General features: G+C 40.9%; 2 protein-coding genes across 2 annotated transcripts; both read right to left on the reverse strand.

The window, feature by feature from the left end:
• Nucleotides 1-10,384: 10,384 nt before the first annotated feature.
• LOC139025703 (sterile alpha motif domain-containing protein 9-like) lies at nucleotides 10,385-12,912 on the reverse strand. The gene has a single exon (XM_070440880.1). The coding sequence runs from the start codon at nucleotides 12,897-12,899 to the stop codon at nucleotides 11,181-11,183; it is 1,719 nt and encodes a 572-aa protein (XP_070296981.1). The 5' UTR covers nucleotides 12,900-12,912; the 3' UTR covers nucleotides 10,385-11,180.
• Nucleotides 12,913-12,955: 43 nt separating this feature from the next.
• Nucleotides 12,956-18,501, reverse strand: LOC112075342 (sterile alpha motif domain-containing protein 9). Its single transcript, XM_070440879.1, has one exon. It carries the CDS (start codon nucleotides 18,399-18,401, stop codon nucleotides 13,755-13,757), a length of 4,647 nt encoding a protein of 1,548 aa, XP_070296980.1. The 5' UTR covers nucleotides 18,402-18,501; the 3' UTR covers nucleotides 12,956-13,754.
• Nucleotides 18,502-19,451: the final 950 nt, after the last annotated feature.

Genomic DNA, 19,451 nt, shown 5'->3' on the forward strand with positions numbered 1-19,451 from the left:
TCAGTTGACCGATTTCCATATCTGAACTATAACTCATTAAAATCAATAATTGTTGCATTCTGCGTTTAGATGTTTGTTCATATGACATGTCCAATTTAAAGCTTGTATATGAAACGAGGGATCATGGAGAAACAACCTTCACCAGGCCCCATAGTGTTGTTTTCATTTGATCTTAAAAATGTACAATATGAATTTCAAACCAACGGTTTGCAAAGTACTTCTGGACGTTGAGTGTTCTGAAACAATGGCATGCTGTCACTCTGGGAATAACCTAATGTAGCAGGCGTAACAGAAACACCTGAGAGGGAAGCCTCACTTTCTGGTCTTGAGGAGAAGAAGAGAGAACTGTAGGGGTTCTATTCTGCACAGTTCAACCAGTTCAATATGTGGAGGAGTTAAGAACAAGTGTCACAATAAGGGGACTGGATGAATGGGTGAACAGAGATGCCTCCCGAGGGTGAGCTGGGTGCCACGGTCGAAGCCGACAGCGAAGGCGACTGAAAACAAAATGAATGTCAAGCACGTGGAGTAATAAGTTAAGATTCAGTGTTTTCAAAAGTGTTTTATAAAAACATATATCGCTTTACCAGCCTTGCCAAGGCAAAATACAGAAAATTGGAAGGAAAATACAGGTTTTGTGTTTTTGAATGATTCATCAAGCTGTTTTGTTGATATTATGGCCCGGTGATGCTCGATTTGAGCTAGGCGCTCCTCCCTCACCGCTTTTGCCCGGTGACATGAAGCCGGTTTACCCCGGTACAGTGTAATAGAACTTCCTCCTTGTTAACACCGAGGCTCTCATCCAAAAGTGGAAGTCGCATCACAGGCTCTCTTCCTTTTCCCATGAAAACCAGATGCATCCGATTGTGATTGTGCAACTCTGTATATTACCACAGAAAAGGCCACAGAAATGCGCTGTGCTGTCCCTCCAACAATGTCTTGAATGATTGGCTAGTCCGAGGAGTTTTCTAAGCRTGTTTTTCTAACATTCAGACCTTTCTATGACTGTGCAGTAACCTACACTCTTAATCAGTAGTCTATTTGAAGTATAACGTATGGGTTCGCTACTCACCTGAATAGGCATGGAGTTGGACAGCTAGTAGTTTGCTTAGTGAATGAACATCCCCTGATCAATCCATCCCTACATCTCATATTTTACATTACAAAATGTCCATGTTGATGTCCATGATGATGTCAGATTAGTATTATCTTTTATGATATAAAAGCTGACATGAGCTGCACATCTGTGTAGCCTACTTTGCAAATGACCCTATCATAGAACATGGACATCTGTAAATTATCCAAAATGGGCTATTGTGTCAAAAATAAAATATTATAGCAAACTATTTAATGGGATAGCTACATGATCTAAAATGCTGAACATGTGCACAGTCACATTGATTCCTATGCCAGTTTAGTGAGTGGTTCCCCCAGTGAAGTCACAGAGAAACTGACAGAAATCAACTGTTTTTAAGAATATCTCTGCAAAATGCACTTAAAAAGTCAGTTTCCTTTTCAAATGAGGTGAAAGAAGATTAGGCCTACTATTGGTTGTAAATAGGCTACTGTGCAGTTGTTGAGCTGTTTTTGTATCAGTTGTTTGCTTGTGAATGGTAGTGGTATTGTGTCATGGGGTGGCTATTGTGTATTGGGATAAAAAACTATTTGTAGTGTTTTGTTTCAAGTTAAATGTTAACAAAAGGCAAAATGTCAGCTGCTGTATGGCACACATTTTTGTTTAGTTCGTTTTGAATGTAAATTCAAAAGGGGGAATTTGTATTTTCTAACACCATCTTCTATACAGCATTTGTCCTAGCAGATTATATTAAATAAAGGTTTAACCAGAGATCTTGAACCAGGTAATAAACTTACTGGTTCAAACTTAAGCCAATTATTGGTGATACAAAGATRTAATGCCTGTGTTGTATTGCAGTCTACATTCTCCTGATCTTCTCAAACAGTTCTTTCACTTGGCTTGGATCACCAGACCTATTGTTGAACACATGGTATATGTTGCCAAACCTCTCTACCACTTGCCTCAGTGGTTCACCTGCTTTATGGATAAAGTCCTCTATTGACCTTCCCAAGTGGTCTCCATGTGTAAAGAGAATCATGGTGAACTCAATCACCTGCTCACCAAACATGTCTTCCATCTTTTGAACTGCTGTTCTCTGCTCCTCTGTGAACCTACCCAACTGGATCACCAGCAGGAAGACATTAATGTGTTCATGTGTGTTCAGCCCCAAGGACCAGATCGGTTTATCAGAAGACGCCTCGGCACAGTCCAGTCCTGGAGTGTCCACTAGATTGACCCGTCTCCCACAAACTGTTTGTGTCTTTCTCTGACAAGTCTTTGTTAGAGCTGAGGATCCGAATGACGACTGAAACACCTCCCTGCCCAGGATGGTGTTTCCTGAAGCACTCTTCCCACATCCAACTTTCCCCACCAGTACAATCTCTATATCAGAATGTTCAACACAAAAAAAATGCAAATAAATAACAAACACATGGTTAGTCTCTTTTCACAGCCACTATGCCTCCACAACATGAATACATGCTAAGCTCAGACATTTACTATAATAATAAACTGACAGAAGTTTATATTTTGCCCTTTCAAAAGAAATATGGTTAATTAAATCTAATTTAACACACACTGATAAAGATGACATCAATGAGATAAAACACTAAATCACAAAGATGCACTTGTTAAATTAGCAATGTCTGATACTTGTGACAAATTGTCTTACCAGTTGAGAGCCTCTGCCATGTCATCTCTCTGCACACCACCGGGGACACTTGGTGTTACATATATCAGTCACTGCAACAAAGGAAGTAGGTGAAAAATAGGTTAATAGCTGCTCTCAATATGTACCCTTTCAGAGAAATAATAATACTAATCATTGAATAAAACAATGTGTTTTCCATAACGTAGGAACACTTAGTAATGTAATCATAACCTTAAACAAAATATTTATGGTGGAGAAAAGGCCTATAGACTACACACAGTAGGCTATCACAAAGGGGAGCATATTGTAACTCATACCTCAGCAAAAATATACTTTCCTTTAGACAAGTACAGTATGTAATGGTTGTATATACAGCATAATATAAGTATAGGGGCTCAACTTTAGTTTTAGAAGTGGGGGGGACATAACCTGGTGGGGAGTCTGAGGGTCCTCCATCAGATATTTTGGGGGATCTAAAGCTAATTCCCTGCATTTCTACACAATCTAATATGAGAACCCTTTTGGGTCACTTTTATTGTAAATAAGAATATAATGTTTCTAAATACTTGTACATTAATGTGGATGCTAAAATGATTATGGATAATCCTGAATGAAACGTGAATAATGAAGAGTGATAAAGTTATAGACACACAAATATCATAACCCCCAGACATGCTAACCTCCCATGTTAATGTAATGGTGAGAGGTTAGCATGTCTGGGGGGTATTTTAGGGGGGATACTTGTACATCTGTAACTTTCTCACTTATCATAATTCACAATTATCCGTAATCATGGTAGCATCCACATGCATGTACAAGTGGTAAGAAACATTCTATTCTTATTTACAATAAAAGTGGCTCCAAAATGACACACTACATTATTTACTAATGTATATAATAATAATAATAATAATTATAATTTCTATTGGGCACAAAATAATCTGAAACAACCACAACAAACAGCAAATGCATCCAACACATTTCTAGAGTCATAAGCTTGATGTAGTCATTGCGTGATATGAATGTGGGACTAAATACATAACGTTTTACTACTTTAACAAACAGATCACCGACCATTTTGAATCCCACCGTACCTTCTCTGCTATGCAGTCTGGTTTCCGAGCTGGTCATGGGTGCACCTCAGCCTCGCTCAAGGTCCTAAACAATATCATAACCCCATCGATAAGAGACAATACTGTGCAGCCGTATTCATCGACCTGGCCAAGGCTTTCGACTCTGTCAATCACCACATTCTTATCGGCAGACTCAACAGCCTTGGTTTCTCAAATGACTGCCTTGCCTGGTTCACCAACTACTTATCAGACAGAGTTCAGTGTGTCAAATCGGAGGGCCTGTTGTCCGGACCTCTGACAGTCTCTATGGGGATGCCAACGGGTTCAATTCTCGGGCCGACTCTCTTCTCTGTATATATCAATGATGTCGCTCTTGCTGCAGGTGATTCTTTGATCCACCTCTACGCAGATGACACCATTCTGTATACATCTGGCCCTTCTTTGGACACTGTGTTAACAAACCTCCAAACGAGCTTCAACACCATACAACACTCCTTCCGTGGCCTCCAACTGCACTTAAACACAAGTAAAACTAAATGCATGCTCTTCAACCGATCGCTGCCCGCACCTGCCCACCCGCCTAGCATCACTACTCTGGACGGTACTGACTTGGAATATGTGAACAACTATAAAAACCTAGGTGTCTGGCTAGACTGTAAACTCCCCTTCCAGACTCATAATAAGCATCTCCAATCCAAAATTAAATCTAGAATCGGCTTCCTATTTCGCAACAAAGTCTCCTTCACTCATGCTGCCAAACATACCCTCGTCAAACTGACTATCCTGCCGATCCTTGACTTCGGCGATGTCATTTACAAAATAGCCTCCAACACTCTACTCAGCAAATAGGATGCAGTCTATCACAGTGCCATCCGTTTTGTCACSAAAGCCCCATATACTATCCACCATTGCGACCTGTATGCTCTCRTTGGCTGGTCCTCGCTACATATTCGTCGCCAAACCCACTGGCTCCAGGTCATCTATAAGTCTTTGCTAGGTAAAGCTCTGCCTTATCTCAGCTCACTGGTCACCATAGCAACACCCACCCGTAGTACACACTCCATCAGGTATATTTCACTGGTCATCCCCAAAGCCAACACCTTCTTTGGCCGCCTTTCCAACACCTAATTTGGCCGCCTTTCCTTCCAGTTCTCTGCTGCCAATGACTGGAACAAATTGCAAAAATCACTTAAGTTGGAGACTTATATCTCCCTCACTAACTTTAAGCATCGTCTGTCAGAAGAGCTTACCGATCGCTGCAGCTGTACACAGCCCATCTGTAAATAGCCCATCCAACCAACTACCTACCTCATCCCAGTATTTGTTTTTTTTGTTTTTCTGCTCTTTTGTACACCCGTATTTTCTACATTTACATTTACATTTAAGTCATTTAGCAGACGCTCTTATCCAGAGCGACTTACTTGCACATCCTCATCTGCACATCTATCACTCCAGTGATAATTGCTCAATTGTAATTACTTCTCCACTATGGCCTATTTATTGCCTTACCTCTTTACTTCATTTGGACACACTTTATACAGATGTTATATTGTGTAATTGACTGTACGCTTATTTATCCCATGTGTAACTCTGTGTTGTTGTTTTGTCGCACTGCTTTGCTTTATCTTGGCCAGGTCGCAGTAGTAAATGAGATCTTGTTCTCAACTGGCCTACCTGGTTAAATAAAGGTTAAAAAAAATAAAAAAATAAAAATATGTGGGGGTGCTTTTCTGGTGACACTGTCAGTGATTTATTAAGAATCCAAGGCACACTTAACAAGCATTTGTTTTTCAACAGGACAATGACCCAACACACCTCCAGGCTGTGTAAGGGCTATTTGACCTCAACCCACTTGTGAGATGGTTTGGGATGAGTTGGACCGCAGAGTGAAGGAAAAGCAGCCAACAAGTGCTCAGCATATGTGGGAACTCCTTCTAGACTGTTGGAAAAGCATTCCAGGTGAAGCTGGTTGTGAGAATGCCAAGAGTGTGCAAAGCAGTCATCAAGGCAAAGGGTGGCTACTTTGAAGAATCTAAAATCTAAAATTGACATATGACTCCAGATACCCAACTCAACAGGCAGGCAAGTAGAAAAAACATGTTGACTCACCCTACTTGTAGAGAAACGCCAAAGACATCCTCCTATCTTTCATGTTGCCGAAACGGTCTATGACTCTCAAACAGGACACACACAGGTAGAACAATGAGCCAGACGGTTCACCAGATGTATAAATCTGAAGCATCCATTTGGCATTTCCACTCACCACCAAATACTGTATGTTGATGAGAGGAAGCCCAGTGTCCGGCAGGGGGAGAAGATGGAGCGAGATGGATTTTGGCCGACATTCTGCTAATTTTCTCATCGATGAAACATTCGATCTCAATACAGTTCTCTGTTCCAAAAACTAAAATATCTTACAGAGTACACAGTTCTTTAGACCGCCCTTTGCCAAAGTTTCAAAAAATGGTATTGTTTAGAAGGAGTGCATGGGCAAATTGGGTTATTGCACATGCACACTTCKCAGTAGGAGTTCCCTAACGGAAATATGTATATATTTGGCTAAAATGCTTGCTCGCTAGCCTAAATTCCTTTCATGGGCAACGATGCGCCAGGCCTGCYAGTTAMCATTAGCCTACTACATCTAGCTACATATTGAACTTCCATCCCCTCAGGCCAGGGGGACAATGTATGAATTTATGGTTGGATCAGAATCGCTGTTATAATCATTGTCCAGTATGGAGAATTAAGTAAAAATCACAAGTCCAAATCCCTATTTCCATCCATTGCTATTTTAAGAAAGGGACAATTGTAGCTAGCTAGCCACCGGAGGTCAACGATACAAAGAGATGCAATCTTTTTTTTAAATGTAAATTCTGTTTTGCTTGTGATGTGATTGATGTGAAGCCAAATCCAAACTGGCTTCCTTTGACATTTTTTTGTGTGTGCCAGAGCCATTCACAGTTGAGCTCACTCAGTTTAGCTCAATGATGATTGGTTATCATTCATTAAATTGTTTTAATCAGGGGAGGCCAAATGCTGGCTGGCTTCCCTTGCATTCAATGCTACGGGTGGCAACAATGTCATACTCTTTTTGTCAAGACAGCATCCGATAGCCGGGCTACACATACTGAGAAAGATGGCCTTTGTTTTCGCTCGCTCTGATGCTTTCTCCGGTGAGACACATTCAGCCTCTTGCAAATTGAAGGAAAAGTATGAAAAACAGAGAGACGAAGGTTAAATAATTCTGTTTTTTGAGGGGAAGCCTGGCTTCCCTTGGCATCCATGAATACACACCGATGGTAGAATCTAAATGGTGGGCTAAGTTACCATCACTTTTAATTTAATTTATCAATTGAACTAGCTATGTATGTGTACATGCAATGTAAAAYGTGTATGTTTGGCTTCAAAACATCATAACAGCCCAGATAATTTTATTTAAATAGGGAAGTCAGTTAAGAATAAATACTTCCTTTACAACGATGGCCTTCCCCAGCCAAACCCTCCCCTAACCCGGATGACGCTGAGCCAAATGTGCATTGCCCTCATGGGACTCCTGATCACAGCCGGGTTGTGATACAGCCTGGGATCAAACCAGGGTCTGTAGTGACACATCTAGCACTGAGATACAGTGCCTTAGACTGTTGCACCACTCGGGAGATGACACKCTTAGTATGAAGAATCACAATCCATTTCCTGACACTACGAAAATTCTAARAACAGCCCTCACAATGACCAAAGTTTCCCCTAAATAGCCCTCACGCTATAGCCTGGTGGAATCAGCCTGATTGCTGCGTTCAACATTCGATTTCACTTTCACGTAGCAGAATGCTGACTGCAGTGATCATGCTGGTTCCACCAGGCTACTCACAATTTGTAAAGTTTGGAATGTTGCAGCTTGGGCAATTGCAGACTTTGAGCTCAGTGCTGACATAATATTTTGTCCTTTATATTCTAACAACACCTGTCACCAATGAATTGAAGTATGTTTTAAAATATTAGCAAAACTCTAACAGCACTATTTTCAAAAAACAAAAAGTAAAAACTATGCATTGCAGAACTATGCAGAATATATAAGAAAACAACATGTACAGATACACATTTGGACTTGCAAATAATAAAGAAGTAGGCTATGCAAGTTACTTAGCGTTTGCTGTTTAATTCTAGGTTTTGGAGTGTAGATCTGTAAGGTACTTAATGAGAGTCTGTCCAGAGAACACCTACCTCAGTTGCCTTTATACTGTCAGGCTATGTGGTGTCTGTCACAAACTCAGCCCCAGGCACAACCAATGATATACAGTATATAAACCCTGGATTGCTGATGCTGTATTTCAATAGTCTAATGAGAGGCTTTGAAGCCACCGGTCGGTCATATTGGCACTCCCCAGTAGGAGCAGTCCTCCATAGGAATGAATGGAATTCTACAGTATTTCAATTAAAGGTACACTATGCAGAAATCTCTCTGCCATTTCCTGGTTGTTAAAATTCTAATAGTTTGCCTAATATAAGTTTGTGACAAAACAAGCGAGTATAGTGTAGAGTCATTGTACCATCGAAACCGCTGTGAAATATATTTTCAGCTGTTTGAAGCTGGTGAACAAAACCTAAAGTTAAAGATGCAAAAACGAAAGTTAAGAATGGGAAGAATAGAAATAGAGCACATAGAATAGATCTACAGCTTCTTAGACGTGATTTCAATGACAATGACCGATCTATAACTCATATTTCTATCTGAATTTGGTGGGGTCACCCAAAAAGTGACCTATTGCAGCTTTAAATGTTTAAAGGACAAAATTACATGTATTTAAGTATTGTTTTGTTGTGGTGGGGATAGTAACATTAGTAATATAAAAAATCTATACTTAAAAAATATATCTATATATCTTATTTTTTTATTTGTATGTTTACCTCACATAATATAATTGTAAAGTATGCATTTAGGTGTCTGTAATAGCATACATGTGGCAAAAACAAATGTAGACATTAATACATGCATTTCTATAGCTTCCAAAATATGTTTTACAAACTGTGGGAGCTGTCTCTTATACACATCTAGATGTGTATAAGAGACAGGACTGCGACCTGAACGCAGCGCCTTAGACCGCTCGGCCATCCTGACATACAGACTGCTTGCTAAAGTACAAGTAGATGAAGGTTGACCGCCCACTCTAGGTTATTTTACCATGAGTCTTTTAGACAATACTAAAATTATCATACATTGTAAAAATGAAGAACTTTATCCGCGCTTTTACGCTACCATTGCATAAAGCCACGCCAAACTTTTGCTATTCATTATGTTTTACAAAGACATGCCTTCATAATAGCGAACCTTGCGTTGGTTTGCTTTCGTTTAGATATCCGGTAAATAGCCTACTTTTTTAGCTATCTATCTCTAGCTTTATAATAAATGTTTCTTGCTGTCTTGCTGCTATAAAGGAGTAGCAGTAGCTAGCTACGTCTGTTAGGCTATAGTTTTGGGAACACTAACCCCTACAGGACTTTGGTTTGGAAGTTTATTACGTCGTAATGTGAGAAAATGGCAGACAGACAGATTCTGTAAGTACACAAGTTTACGGACACTACATGTTGTCTACCTGTTTTCGGGCGAAAAAAAATCGTATTTATGTATGTTTTTTTTTTTTTTACAACAACCATTATTGTATTGGACAGCTTGATTGAGAGAAAGCCTACATTCTCACGATCAGCACCTCACACACGTCTTTGGTGGACCCTATTGTTTAAACAAATAATAACAAGAATACCTAGTTAACACGTATTCGGCCCCACACTGTCAGTGTGTGATTTGTGTTGGTCCAGTAGAGGGTGCTGTCAGACCAGTTATTTTGAAAAACTGTATTTCAGTGACTGTAAAACAGACTAAAATCCATTTTTTTGTAGCAAAATAATAAAATCATGAAATATAGTCTCTATCTGCCTGCTGTGTTGGCATTTGAAAAATAACATTTCTCCTGATCAGGACCAGTACATTCCAGGGATGGTCATTTTGTATAGTTTTCCAGCTGAAGATTGGTAAATAGTAAGATATAGAAAAGCCAGTGGCACATGAAACATTTTCTGGGAAATTAAACACAACAACATAATCAAACAGTGCTTTACTGTAGGTTAGGAATATACATTTGGCACAATACCAGGGTCAAAAGTGTATAGTGGCCGAGGTATATTGGTCATATACCACACCCCCTCGTGCCTTATTGCTTAATTCTATATTTTTCTACTGTATCTTAGTTCATGCCGCTCTGACACCGCTCGTCCATATATGCATATATTCTTAATTCCATTCCTGACTTAGATTTGTGTGTTTTGGGTATATGTTATGAAATTGTTAGATATTACTTGTTAGATATTACTGTGAAGTCGGAGCTAGAAGCACAAGCATTTCGCTACACCTGCAATAACTCTTCTAAACATGTGTATGTGACCAATACAATTTGATTTGATTTGAAAAGTGTCACAAATTAAAATATTAAAATATTTTCAGTAGGGTGCAAGACATGCAGGTAACATTTTTTATATAATCATAATTGTTTTACAGAACATTCAGAGAAAAAATACCCTAAAAAAAATATATACGTATATATATATATAGTAATGCAATCCTCTTTATTCCATGAACAAACATTGACAATAGGTTACCATGCAATTGAATGTATTTAGACAAACAACTGAAGAAGCTAGATAATGTGCAGAAAGTCAATACGCCTTGTAACATAATAATCATTCCATATTTTCAACAAACACAATGCAAAACCATAATACATGTTTTAAGCATTGAATAGTTGCACGTGGTTTATAGGTCTACAATCCTTGTTCATTGGTCTGCTACTGTATAGTACTGTATGTTACAATTAGAGGGACTTAGAGGTATTTAGGACTTAGAGACAGAATTAGAGGTATTTAGAGACAAAATGACAGGGACATACAGAAAAATGACAGGGACTTAGGGACAAAATTACAAGGACTTAGAGACACAATTAGAGGGACTTAGAAACAAAATTACAGGGACTTAGATATAAAATTACAGGGACTTCGAGACAAAATTACAGGGACTTAGAGACACAATTACAGGGACTTAGAGATACAATTACAGGGACTTTGTTTCACCTCTAAAAGCATGAATGATTCATTGCTGCATGTCACCTGACACCTGTTCTCTCTGCTTTGATTATATCCAGGTGGTTGAGGTTGGGTTTCCTCACACAGTGACAAGAGCACACTGGTATCTTACTTAATGTGATTCTGTCCTGGTTCACAGACATTCACCCCAGTCAAAACCTCTAGGCCTATATAACTTCAATGGAAGCCTTTCCTTTCCCTAAATGCGAACGCTTGCGTCCCTTCCTCAGTCTACCTGATGGTAAGCTGTTTACTGGTCATTTTCATACTTTATGTCATAAGCTACGGGACCCTCCATGGTGAATCCAAGGTAAAAGGAGACCTCCTCCGTGCTGCATCCACTCCGGACACCACCAAGGTATACTGGACGCACTGAGATTTTCAGATTGCCTCCATAGTAAACATAAATGTCACCGTTTTCAGTTTTCCCTTTGACCCGTAGTAACAGGTTTTGTATCTCAGGATCCCTCCATATTGCTCCACTTTGCCACAGTTGATGCGGGTTTGGGGGTCTATCTTTGGATGAGGCCTTCTTGTGTGAGGTTTTGGGTCCCTCTTTGTACAGCAAATGATCAAGCTTGCCTTTGTGAATTATTCTCCTCAGTCCTCTTGATTTCCCGAGGTAGAAATGTGCGATGCAACTCTTCGCCGTAAACATGTGGGAGAAGCGACGATGGAAAGATTTTTTCGATGAAGTGACATACGTGCCAATGTTTTTGGACGTTGTGGTGCTCTCAAGCAGGTTGTCCTTTCTTGGCCACATCAGCAACATTGAGAGGTAGTACAGCTCTGTGCAGTTTGAATGGGTTCCCTCTTCTTGCAGTGCCTCGTTGAGAAGGGAGACCAGCTCCTCGTACCTCTTCAGCAATGTTGAGCTCTGCTTAATGCAGTGAAGAACAATGTTTGCAAGGATGAAATTGATCCGGTCAGCCATGAGTTTCCGTGTAGAATTTTGAACAATGAACTGCCATTTCTTCAGAATTAATTCAATTTGATTCCCATTCTTCTCATTCAGATACTGGAGAAGACCAGCAAATGAATCTGCTCGCTTTTGCTCCAAATAGTTTCGCTGCTCCTCTATCTCCTGCCGGATACTCAGTTTTGGTTGACTGGCCCTTTCAGAGGCCCTCTCTTCTCCCGAGGAACAGAAGATGTGAATGTACTTCTTGAAGAGCTCTGATACTTTTTGTTTGTTTCTGTCCTCTGCTGTCTCCTTCTCAATTGACCTTGGCTTCAGGTATGTGAAGTAGTTCTCAAAAAAACTGAACATCTCCTTCAGCCGTGGCTTCAAAGAGACCAGGAATTTCTCGTGGTCTGCCAGAACAGCAATGAATTGATCATTTGTACTGTTTGTTGTTTCATGAAAATCCCTCACTGGCAAGTGGTTTTTGAGGAACTGCAGCATTTTGTCTCGCTGGAGTGCGTCACTTTTGTTGAAAAAAGGAATATCTTTGATGATATCTAAAACAATCATTGAAACTTCCATTTCACCGACATACCCAGATGTGTTGTAGGTTCGTTGCCTCTTTCTGTTGGGCAGATCAAGGGAATCCATTGGCTCATCCTTCTTTGCGAGTTCCTGTGAATCTCTGAATGCTTTGGTGGCCTGAAATGCTAATTTTAGGCATTTGTCTAACCCTTCTGGAGTGAGCTCCTCAGCATGTTCAATTTCATATTTTAGGTGGCTTTTGTACACCTGTCCTAATGTGTCAGCAATGTAAGAATTGTACATTTTCTGCTGTGCATCCTTGGCCCATTGCAGAGCAGATATATAATCCTTCTCTTTCAGATAGAAATGCCTTGCCAAAGCTTGTGGCAGAGTTGCGTTTTTGTCAAATCTCTTTGTTGCTCTTACAAGAACTTCTTTGATTTGGCTGATTCCCTCATCCGTCTGTATGTCTTCAATCAAAGGAGAGAACAGTGTATCTTTGTCATGTCCAAGTTCCTTTCTTTGCCGCGTGATCAGCATACTTTGGATGTTTTGAACCTGTCTCTTATACACATCTAGATGTGTATAAGAGACAGTAGTAATGCAATCCTCTTTATTCCATGAACAAACATTGACAATAGGTTACCATGCAATTGAATGTATTTAGACAAACAACTGAAGAAGCTAGATAATGTGCAGAAAGTCAATACGCCTTGTAACATAATAATCATTCCATATTTTCAACAAACACAATGCAAAACCATAATACATGTTTTAAGCATTGAATAGTTGCACGTGGTTTATAGGTCTACAATCCTTGTTCATTGGTCTGCTACTGTATAGTACTGTATGTTACAATTAGAGGGACTTAGAGGTATTTAGGACTTAGAGACAGAATTAGAGGTATTTAGAGACAAAATGACAGGGACATACAGAAAAATGACAGGGACTTAGGGACAAAATTACAAGGACTTAGAGACACAATTAGAGGGACTTAGAAACAAAATTACAGGGACTTAGATATAAAATTACAGGGACTTCAAGACAAAATTACAGGGACTTAGAGACACAATTACAGGGACTTAGAGACATTGCAATCCATTCTGATGCAAGATTGATTATCATTGTTTCACCTCTAAAAGCATGAATGATTCATTGCTGCATGTCACCCGACACCTGTTCTCTCTGCTTTGATTATATCCAGGTGGTTGAGGTTGGGTTTCCTCACACAGTGACAAGAGCACACTGGTATCTTACTTAATGTGATTCTGTCCTGGTTCACAGACATTCACCCCAGTCAAACCCTCTAGGCCTATATAWCTTCAATGGAAGCCTTTCCTTTCCCTAARTGCGAACGCTTGCGTCCCTTCCTCAGTCTACCTGATGGTAAGCTGTTTACTGGTCATTTTCATACTTTATGTCATAAGCTACGGGACCCTCCATGGTGAATCCAAGGTAAAAGGAGACCTCCTCCGTGCTGCATCCACTCCGGACWCCACCAAGGTATACTGGACGCACTGAGATTTTCAGATTGCCTYCRTAGTAAACATAAATGTCACCGTTTTCAGTTTTCCCTTTGACCCGTAGTAACAGGTTTTGTATCTCAGGATCCCTCCATATTGCTCCACTTTGCCACAGTTGATGYGGGTTTGGGGGTCTATCTTTGGATGAGGCCTTCTTGTGTGAGGTTTTGGGTCCCTCTTTGTACAGSAAMTGATCAAGCYTGCCTTTGTGAATTATTCTCCTCAGTCCTCTTGATTTCCCGAGGTAGAAATGTGCGATGCAACTCTTCGCCRKAAACAYGTGGGAGAAGCGACGATGGAAMGATTTTTTCGATGAAGTGACATACGTGCCAATGTTTTTGRACGTTGTGGTGCTCTCAAGCAGGTTGTCCTTTCTTGGCCACATCAGCAACATTGAGAGGTAGTACAGCTCTGTGCAGTTTGAATGGGTTCCCTCTTCTTGCAGTGCCTCGTTGAGAAGGGAGACCAGCTCCTCGTACCTCTTCAGCAATGTTGAGCTYKGCTTAATGCAGTGAAGAACAATGTTTGCAAGGATGAAATTGATCCGGTCAGCCATGAGTTTCCGTGTAGAATTTTGAACAATGAACTGCCATTTCTTCAGAATTAATTCAATTTGATTCCCATTCTTCTCATTCAGATACTGGAGAAGACCAGCAAATGAATCTGCTCGCTTTTGCTCCAAATAGTTTCGCTGCTCCTCWATCTCCTGCCGGATACTCAGTTTTGGTTKACTGGCCCTTTCAGAGGYCCTCTCTTCTCCCGAGGAACAGAAGATGTGAATGTACTTCTTGAAGTGCCCTGATACTTTTCGTTTGTTTCTGTCCTCTGCTGTCTCCTTCTCAATTGACCTTGGCTTCAGGTATGTGAAGTAGTTCTCAAAAAAACTGAACATCTCCTTCAGCCGTGGCTTCAAAGAGACCAGGAATTTCTCGTGGTCTGCCAGAACAGCAATGAATTGATCATTTGTACTGTTTGTTGTTTCATGAAAATCMCTCACTGGCAAGTGGTTTTTGAGGAACTGCAGCATTTTGTCTCGCTGGAGTGCGTCACTTTTGTTGAAAAAAGGAATATCTTTGATGATATCWAAAACAATCATTGAAACTTCCATTTCACCGACATACCCAGATGTGTTGTAGGTTCGTTGCCTCTTTCTGTTGGSCAGATCAAGGGAATCCATTGGCTCATCCTTCTTTGCGAGTTCCTGTGAATCTCTGAATGCTTTGGTGGCCTGAAATGCTAATTTTAGGCATTTGTCTAACCCTTCTGGAGTGAGCTCCTCAGCATGTTCAATTTCATATTTTAGGTGGCTTTTGTACACCTGTCCTAATGTGTCAGCAATGTAAGAATTGTACATTTTCTGCTGTGCATCCTTGGCCCATTGCAGAGCAGATATATAATCCTTCTCTTTCAGATAGAAATGCCTTGCCAAAGCTTGTGGCAGAGTTGCGTTTTTGTCAAATCTCTTTGTTGCTCTTACAAGAACTTCTTTGATTTGGCTGATTCCCTCATCCGTCTGTATGTCTTCAATCAAAGGAGAGAACAGTGTATCTTTGTCATGTCCAAGTTCCTTTCTTTGCCGYGTGATCAGCATACTTTGGATGTTTTGAACCAGGATRTCCTTACCCATGCCAGATTTGTACAGCAAGTCACAGTGTAACAGATTGGTTGTTATTTCCCCCAGWTGAAGCTTGTGCTTTCCGGTGAGKACTTTGAGGCAATTACTTGCAATCMTTTGGTGTAGAAACCGAACTGCCTGATAGGTGCCGTGCTCTTCAATGTTGAAGTGGATCAGAAGCGTGGAGTATGGGTTCATTTTGTCSTCAAGTGTYTCTTTTCCCCACAGAGCATTCCTAATCCCCACAAACTCCTCACAGAGGGACAGGGCCATRTAGGAGCCGTTCACATATGTATTTAGCAAAGCTAAGAGTGAAAATAGCTGTCCTTCTTTTCTGGAGGTGTCAAGGTCTTTCAGGGTGTTGCACACCAGATTCTCTATGTACTTCTCACTGAAATTGTTTGTCATGATCATGAAGGCGTAGAACGTTTCAGGTTTYTGATGGTGACCTTTGAGCTCTTTCAGTTTCACCTCAAAGAAGCTCTGCTCTTTGGTGGAGAGTTTGTTGATCATGAAGACGTTGTCAAGTCGGCTGTTTMTRGAGCTCACTGCAGGAATCTGTGATCTCTCACAGTTCAGTATGATGACCATCAGAGTCTCAGGTTTTTTCTTCTCGTTGGCTGCACTTAGTATGCATCTCTGTAGGTCTTCAACGTCCTCCCAGTTGTCCACCAAGAGTAGAACAGGAGTATAACTCAACTGCTTCTCTTTGCCACAGGTCAGCAGGTGTGTGACTTGGACTGCGATCTCACTGTTCTGTRCTGTGGTGTTTTTCAGAACGGCACATCTGAATTTACATCTCAAGTTCCACAACACGTGCATGGCCAGTGTTGTTCCACCACAGCCTGGATGATGGAAGAGGTTTATTATTATGCATGGCGATGTGTACCCCTCTGTAGGTGTGATCAGGTTGTGAAGATCCTCATACTTGTCACGTTTGATGAATGGCAGACAACCTGGCCTCTCGGACAAGTAGAAGTTCCACCAAGTCACTTGTCCGCCTCTGTAAAAGTCCTCCTCTGTGTTGGTCTTGAATTCCTCAAAAGTGTCCTTGGTTTCAATTTCAGTGTTCTCACATTCATTTTCACTCAGTATATCAAGTACCGTCATCAGCTCTTCGTCTTTTTGTGTCAGGAGGACCGAACTGGAGCCAGAAGATGGCAGATATCTCCTAGAGGACCGTGTCTGAGGTTCTTTGATTTTCCTGATGGTGCAGTCGATTTCATTCAGGCTCAATTCGTRGATACATTTACTGGTGATATCCACTTTGCAGCGAGTATTTATCATGTCTCTCCATTGACTGAATACATTTGAATCTTTGCATATGCAGAGCATATTATCCTCACCCTCAAGAGTGCGATAGATCGCACAAAAGGCCTCAAGTATAGGGCTTGAGATGTCAGTGACTCCTGAGTGAAGCATGAACACCACAAGTAATCTGTCTTTCGACAAGACATCTGGATTGCAGAGAAATGAAACCATATCGCTGATTTCTCCAGCACGTTTCTTCAGCCATTCACTGGTAGTGAAAGGTCWGTCTGCTTCACTGACCTCATTTGCTCGACCATTACAAAAGACCCAGCTTGTCTGCTTAAACAAGTTCAGCTTTCCGATAACAGTGGAGACACTGTCATTGGTATTGTACATTCGAGGGTAGTGAAGATTAGCTATGCGATCTGCTCTGTAGAAACTGCATGTCCCGTTCATGTCAGATTCTGGGTCAAACTCGAGCACTGCAAACAACTTCATCTCTTTCAAAAAACCCAAATGTTCAAGTTGACTGGGGTGGCACTTGTTTGTGACAACTATAACTTGCAATGAGTTTTCAAGTKTGTCTCTCCCATGAGTTATCAATTGTTTTAGCCTCTGTCCTTGGTGGTTTTGGTTGGGCAGCTGACAGTTGCTCTCCTCTTTTGACTTGCGTGCTGATGACCAATATTTGACTTCCTCTGTCAAACCTCTCATCTTCTCCTGAAGACTTCTGGGATTATTGTCTGCAAGAATGTTGATGCTCTTTGGGCCTTGTCGAATAAATAGACATTCAGTTTTGTATTCTTCTCCATTTAGTTCAGATATTATTGAGGTATAGAAAAGCTTCTCTTGAGTCTGTGAATAACTTGGGACAACATCAACTTCTATCACCCACTTGTCTGAAGTCGCGCCATCTAGACGTTGAACCTGAAAGAATTTTGGAGGCCTGATGCATGCTCTTGCGATGTTTGTTTCTTCTCCAAAGTGTTCCTTGAGACGCAAGTCAAACTTGTCTGTATACATATTGAATGATGGCAGGTTTTGCCCAATCACCTGTCCATGCATGTGACCGGGCCCGCCTGTCACCCCAAAATGAATGGTCCCATTGGTGCGAGAGTTCATGCAGGCTGCGGAAAAACAAAACACATTGTTGCTGAACTTTACCAGGATATCTATCTCACTGGCTTCCTCTGTGCTTGGAAGGATCTTGTACTCATGTACCGGGTCAATGAGATTGCTTGGACCGGATTCAGGGGGGAGGGTATCATTTTGTATGTATGTGAACGATGGGTCGTTTTTGTCAAAGGGACGTGGGGGACATATCCTCTTCTCCAGATTCTGAGTAGTTTCTCTCCAGTGGTCAACTGATGAGATGGAAGTCTCACTTTGTCTCGTATTGTCCTCCATATTTCCATAAGCTGGAATGGATTCCGACTCTCCCATTGGCAGTTGAATGGGGGATGCAACATCTGAATCGGAATGTCTCAGTTCTTCCACTGATGTCCATGAAGAGCTTAGACTTGGAGCCACTGACTCCGATTTCACACTGTCAGAATCCAGAGTTTCCTCATGTGACCCCATCCTAGCTTCTGGTATGGCTCTATATCTAAATCTCTCCTGTCTTCTGAAGGGGTCACTCTCAGGGGATCTCATGCTTCTCCCTACACTCTCCAAGTCATTTCTCAGTATCTCTACATTTTTTATGATTTGAATCGCAGGCCCAAACTTAACACCTAAATCAGTCAAGTCCTGTTTCTCAATGCAAACCAGGCTCTCACGTCTTACAGTTCTCTAATAGCCAAAGTGGATGAAAAGTAATCTGGTTACTCTCTCCTATGGTCCAGGGAATACACAAGATCCAGACACCTCCGCCTCGATGACTCAGCAGTGGTTGCACATGCAGTATCATTTCATTGACAGTCATTCCAACCGAACTTCAGCTTCTCATATGAACTTGTGATTTGAATAGTGTTATGGTTATTTGACAACGGCTTACTTCCCAAACATTACTATGAAAAGAAAACAGAACCTATTCATTGCCTATCCCTTCATCAAACATGGCGTAGACTGAATGAAAGCTTGCTCTTTCTCATTTCCAGAGGACACATTATATACCAGGATGTGACTGTAACTGTGTACTGTCAGACTCTGCTACGTCAAATAAGATTTTCCCTCAGGAGCCAGTCTTGATTTTTCAGTACGCTATTTGAGTAAACTTGGAACTTCCGTCACCCACGGATGTATGTTCGATTTATACATGTCAGAATCTCAGTTATTGCATGAGAAATTATTCGGTACGATTATTATGCATAACTAGCTAAATTAATTAGGCTTCATTCATTTGTAATAATTAGACTAATTACAGCAATATTTTATTGTTTAGAAAACATGTTGTGTAGACATAACGAGAATATATCCAAGACAGATCCTTACCACTTCAGAGTCCTAACTTACTCATATCGCAGTTTGACAAGGTGGCTCTTAGATCCTGTGCCAGCCACCAGAAATATCAGTAACCGTTTCCCCGCAGGATTCTTTGACAATGAAACACTAACTCGTTACGTATTCTGGGCCGCACTAGAAGGTGCCAATTTAACCCCAGAAGCAACTAATACAGGAAAAATATGGTCTATTTAGTAGCTCACAGCTAGTAGATCCTTAGCCTGCGTCCTGACAGAGGTGTTGAGGGCTGTGATTCGAATG

The sequence above is a fragment of the Salvelinus sp. IW2-2015 genome, unplaced genomic scaffold, assembly GCF_002910315.2.
Source record: "Salvelinus sp. IW2-2015 unplaced genomic scaffold, ASM291031v2 Un_scaffold3098, whole genome shotgun sequence".
Lineage (NCBI taxonomy): Eukaryota > Metazoa > Chordata > Actinopteri > Salmoniformes > Salmonidae > Salvelinus > Salvelinus sp. IW2-2015.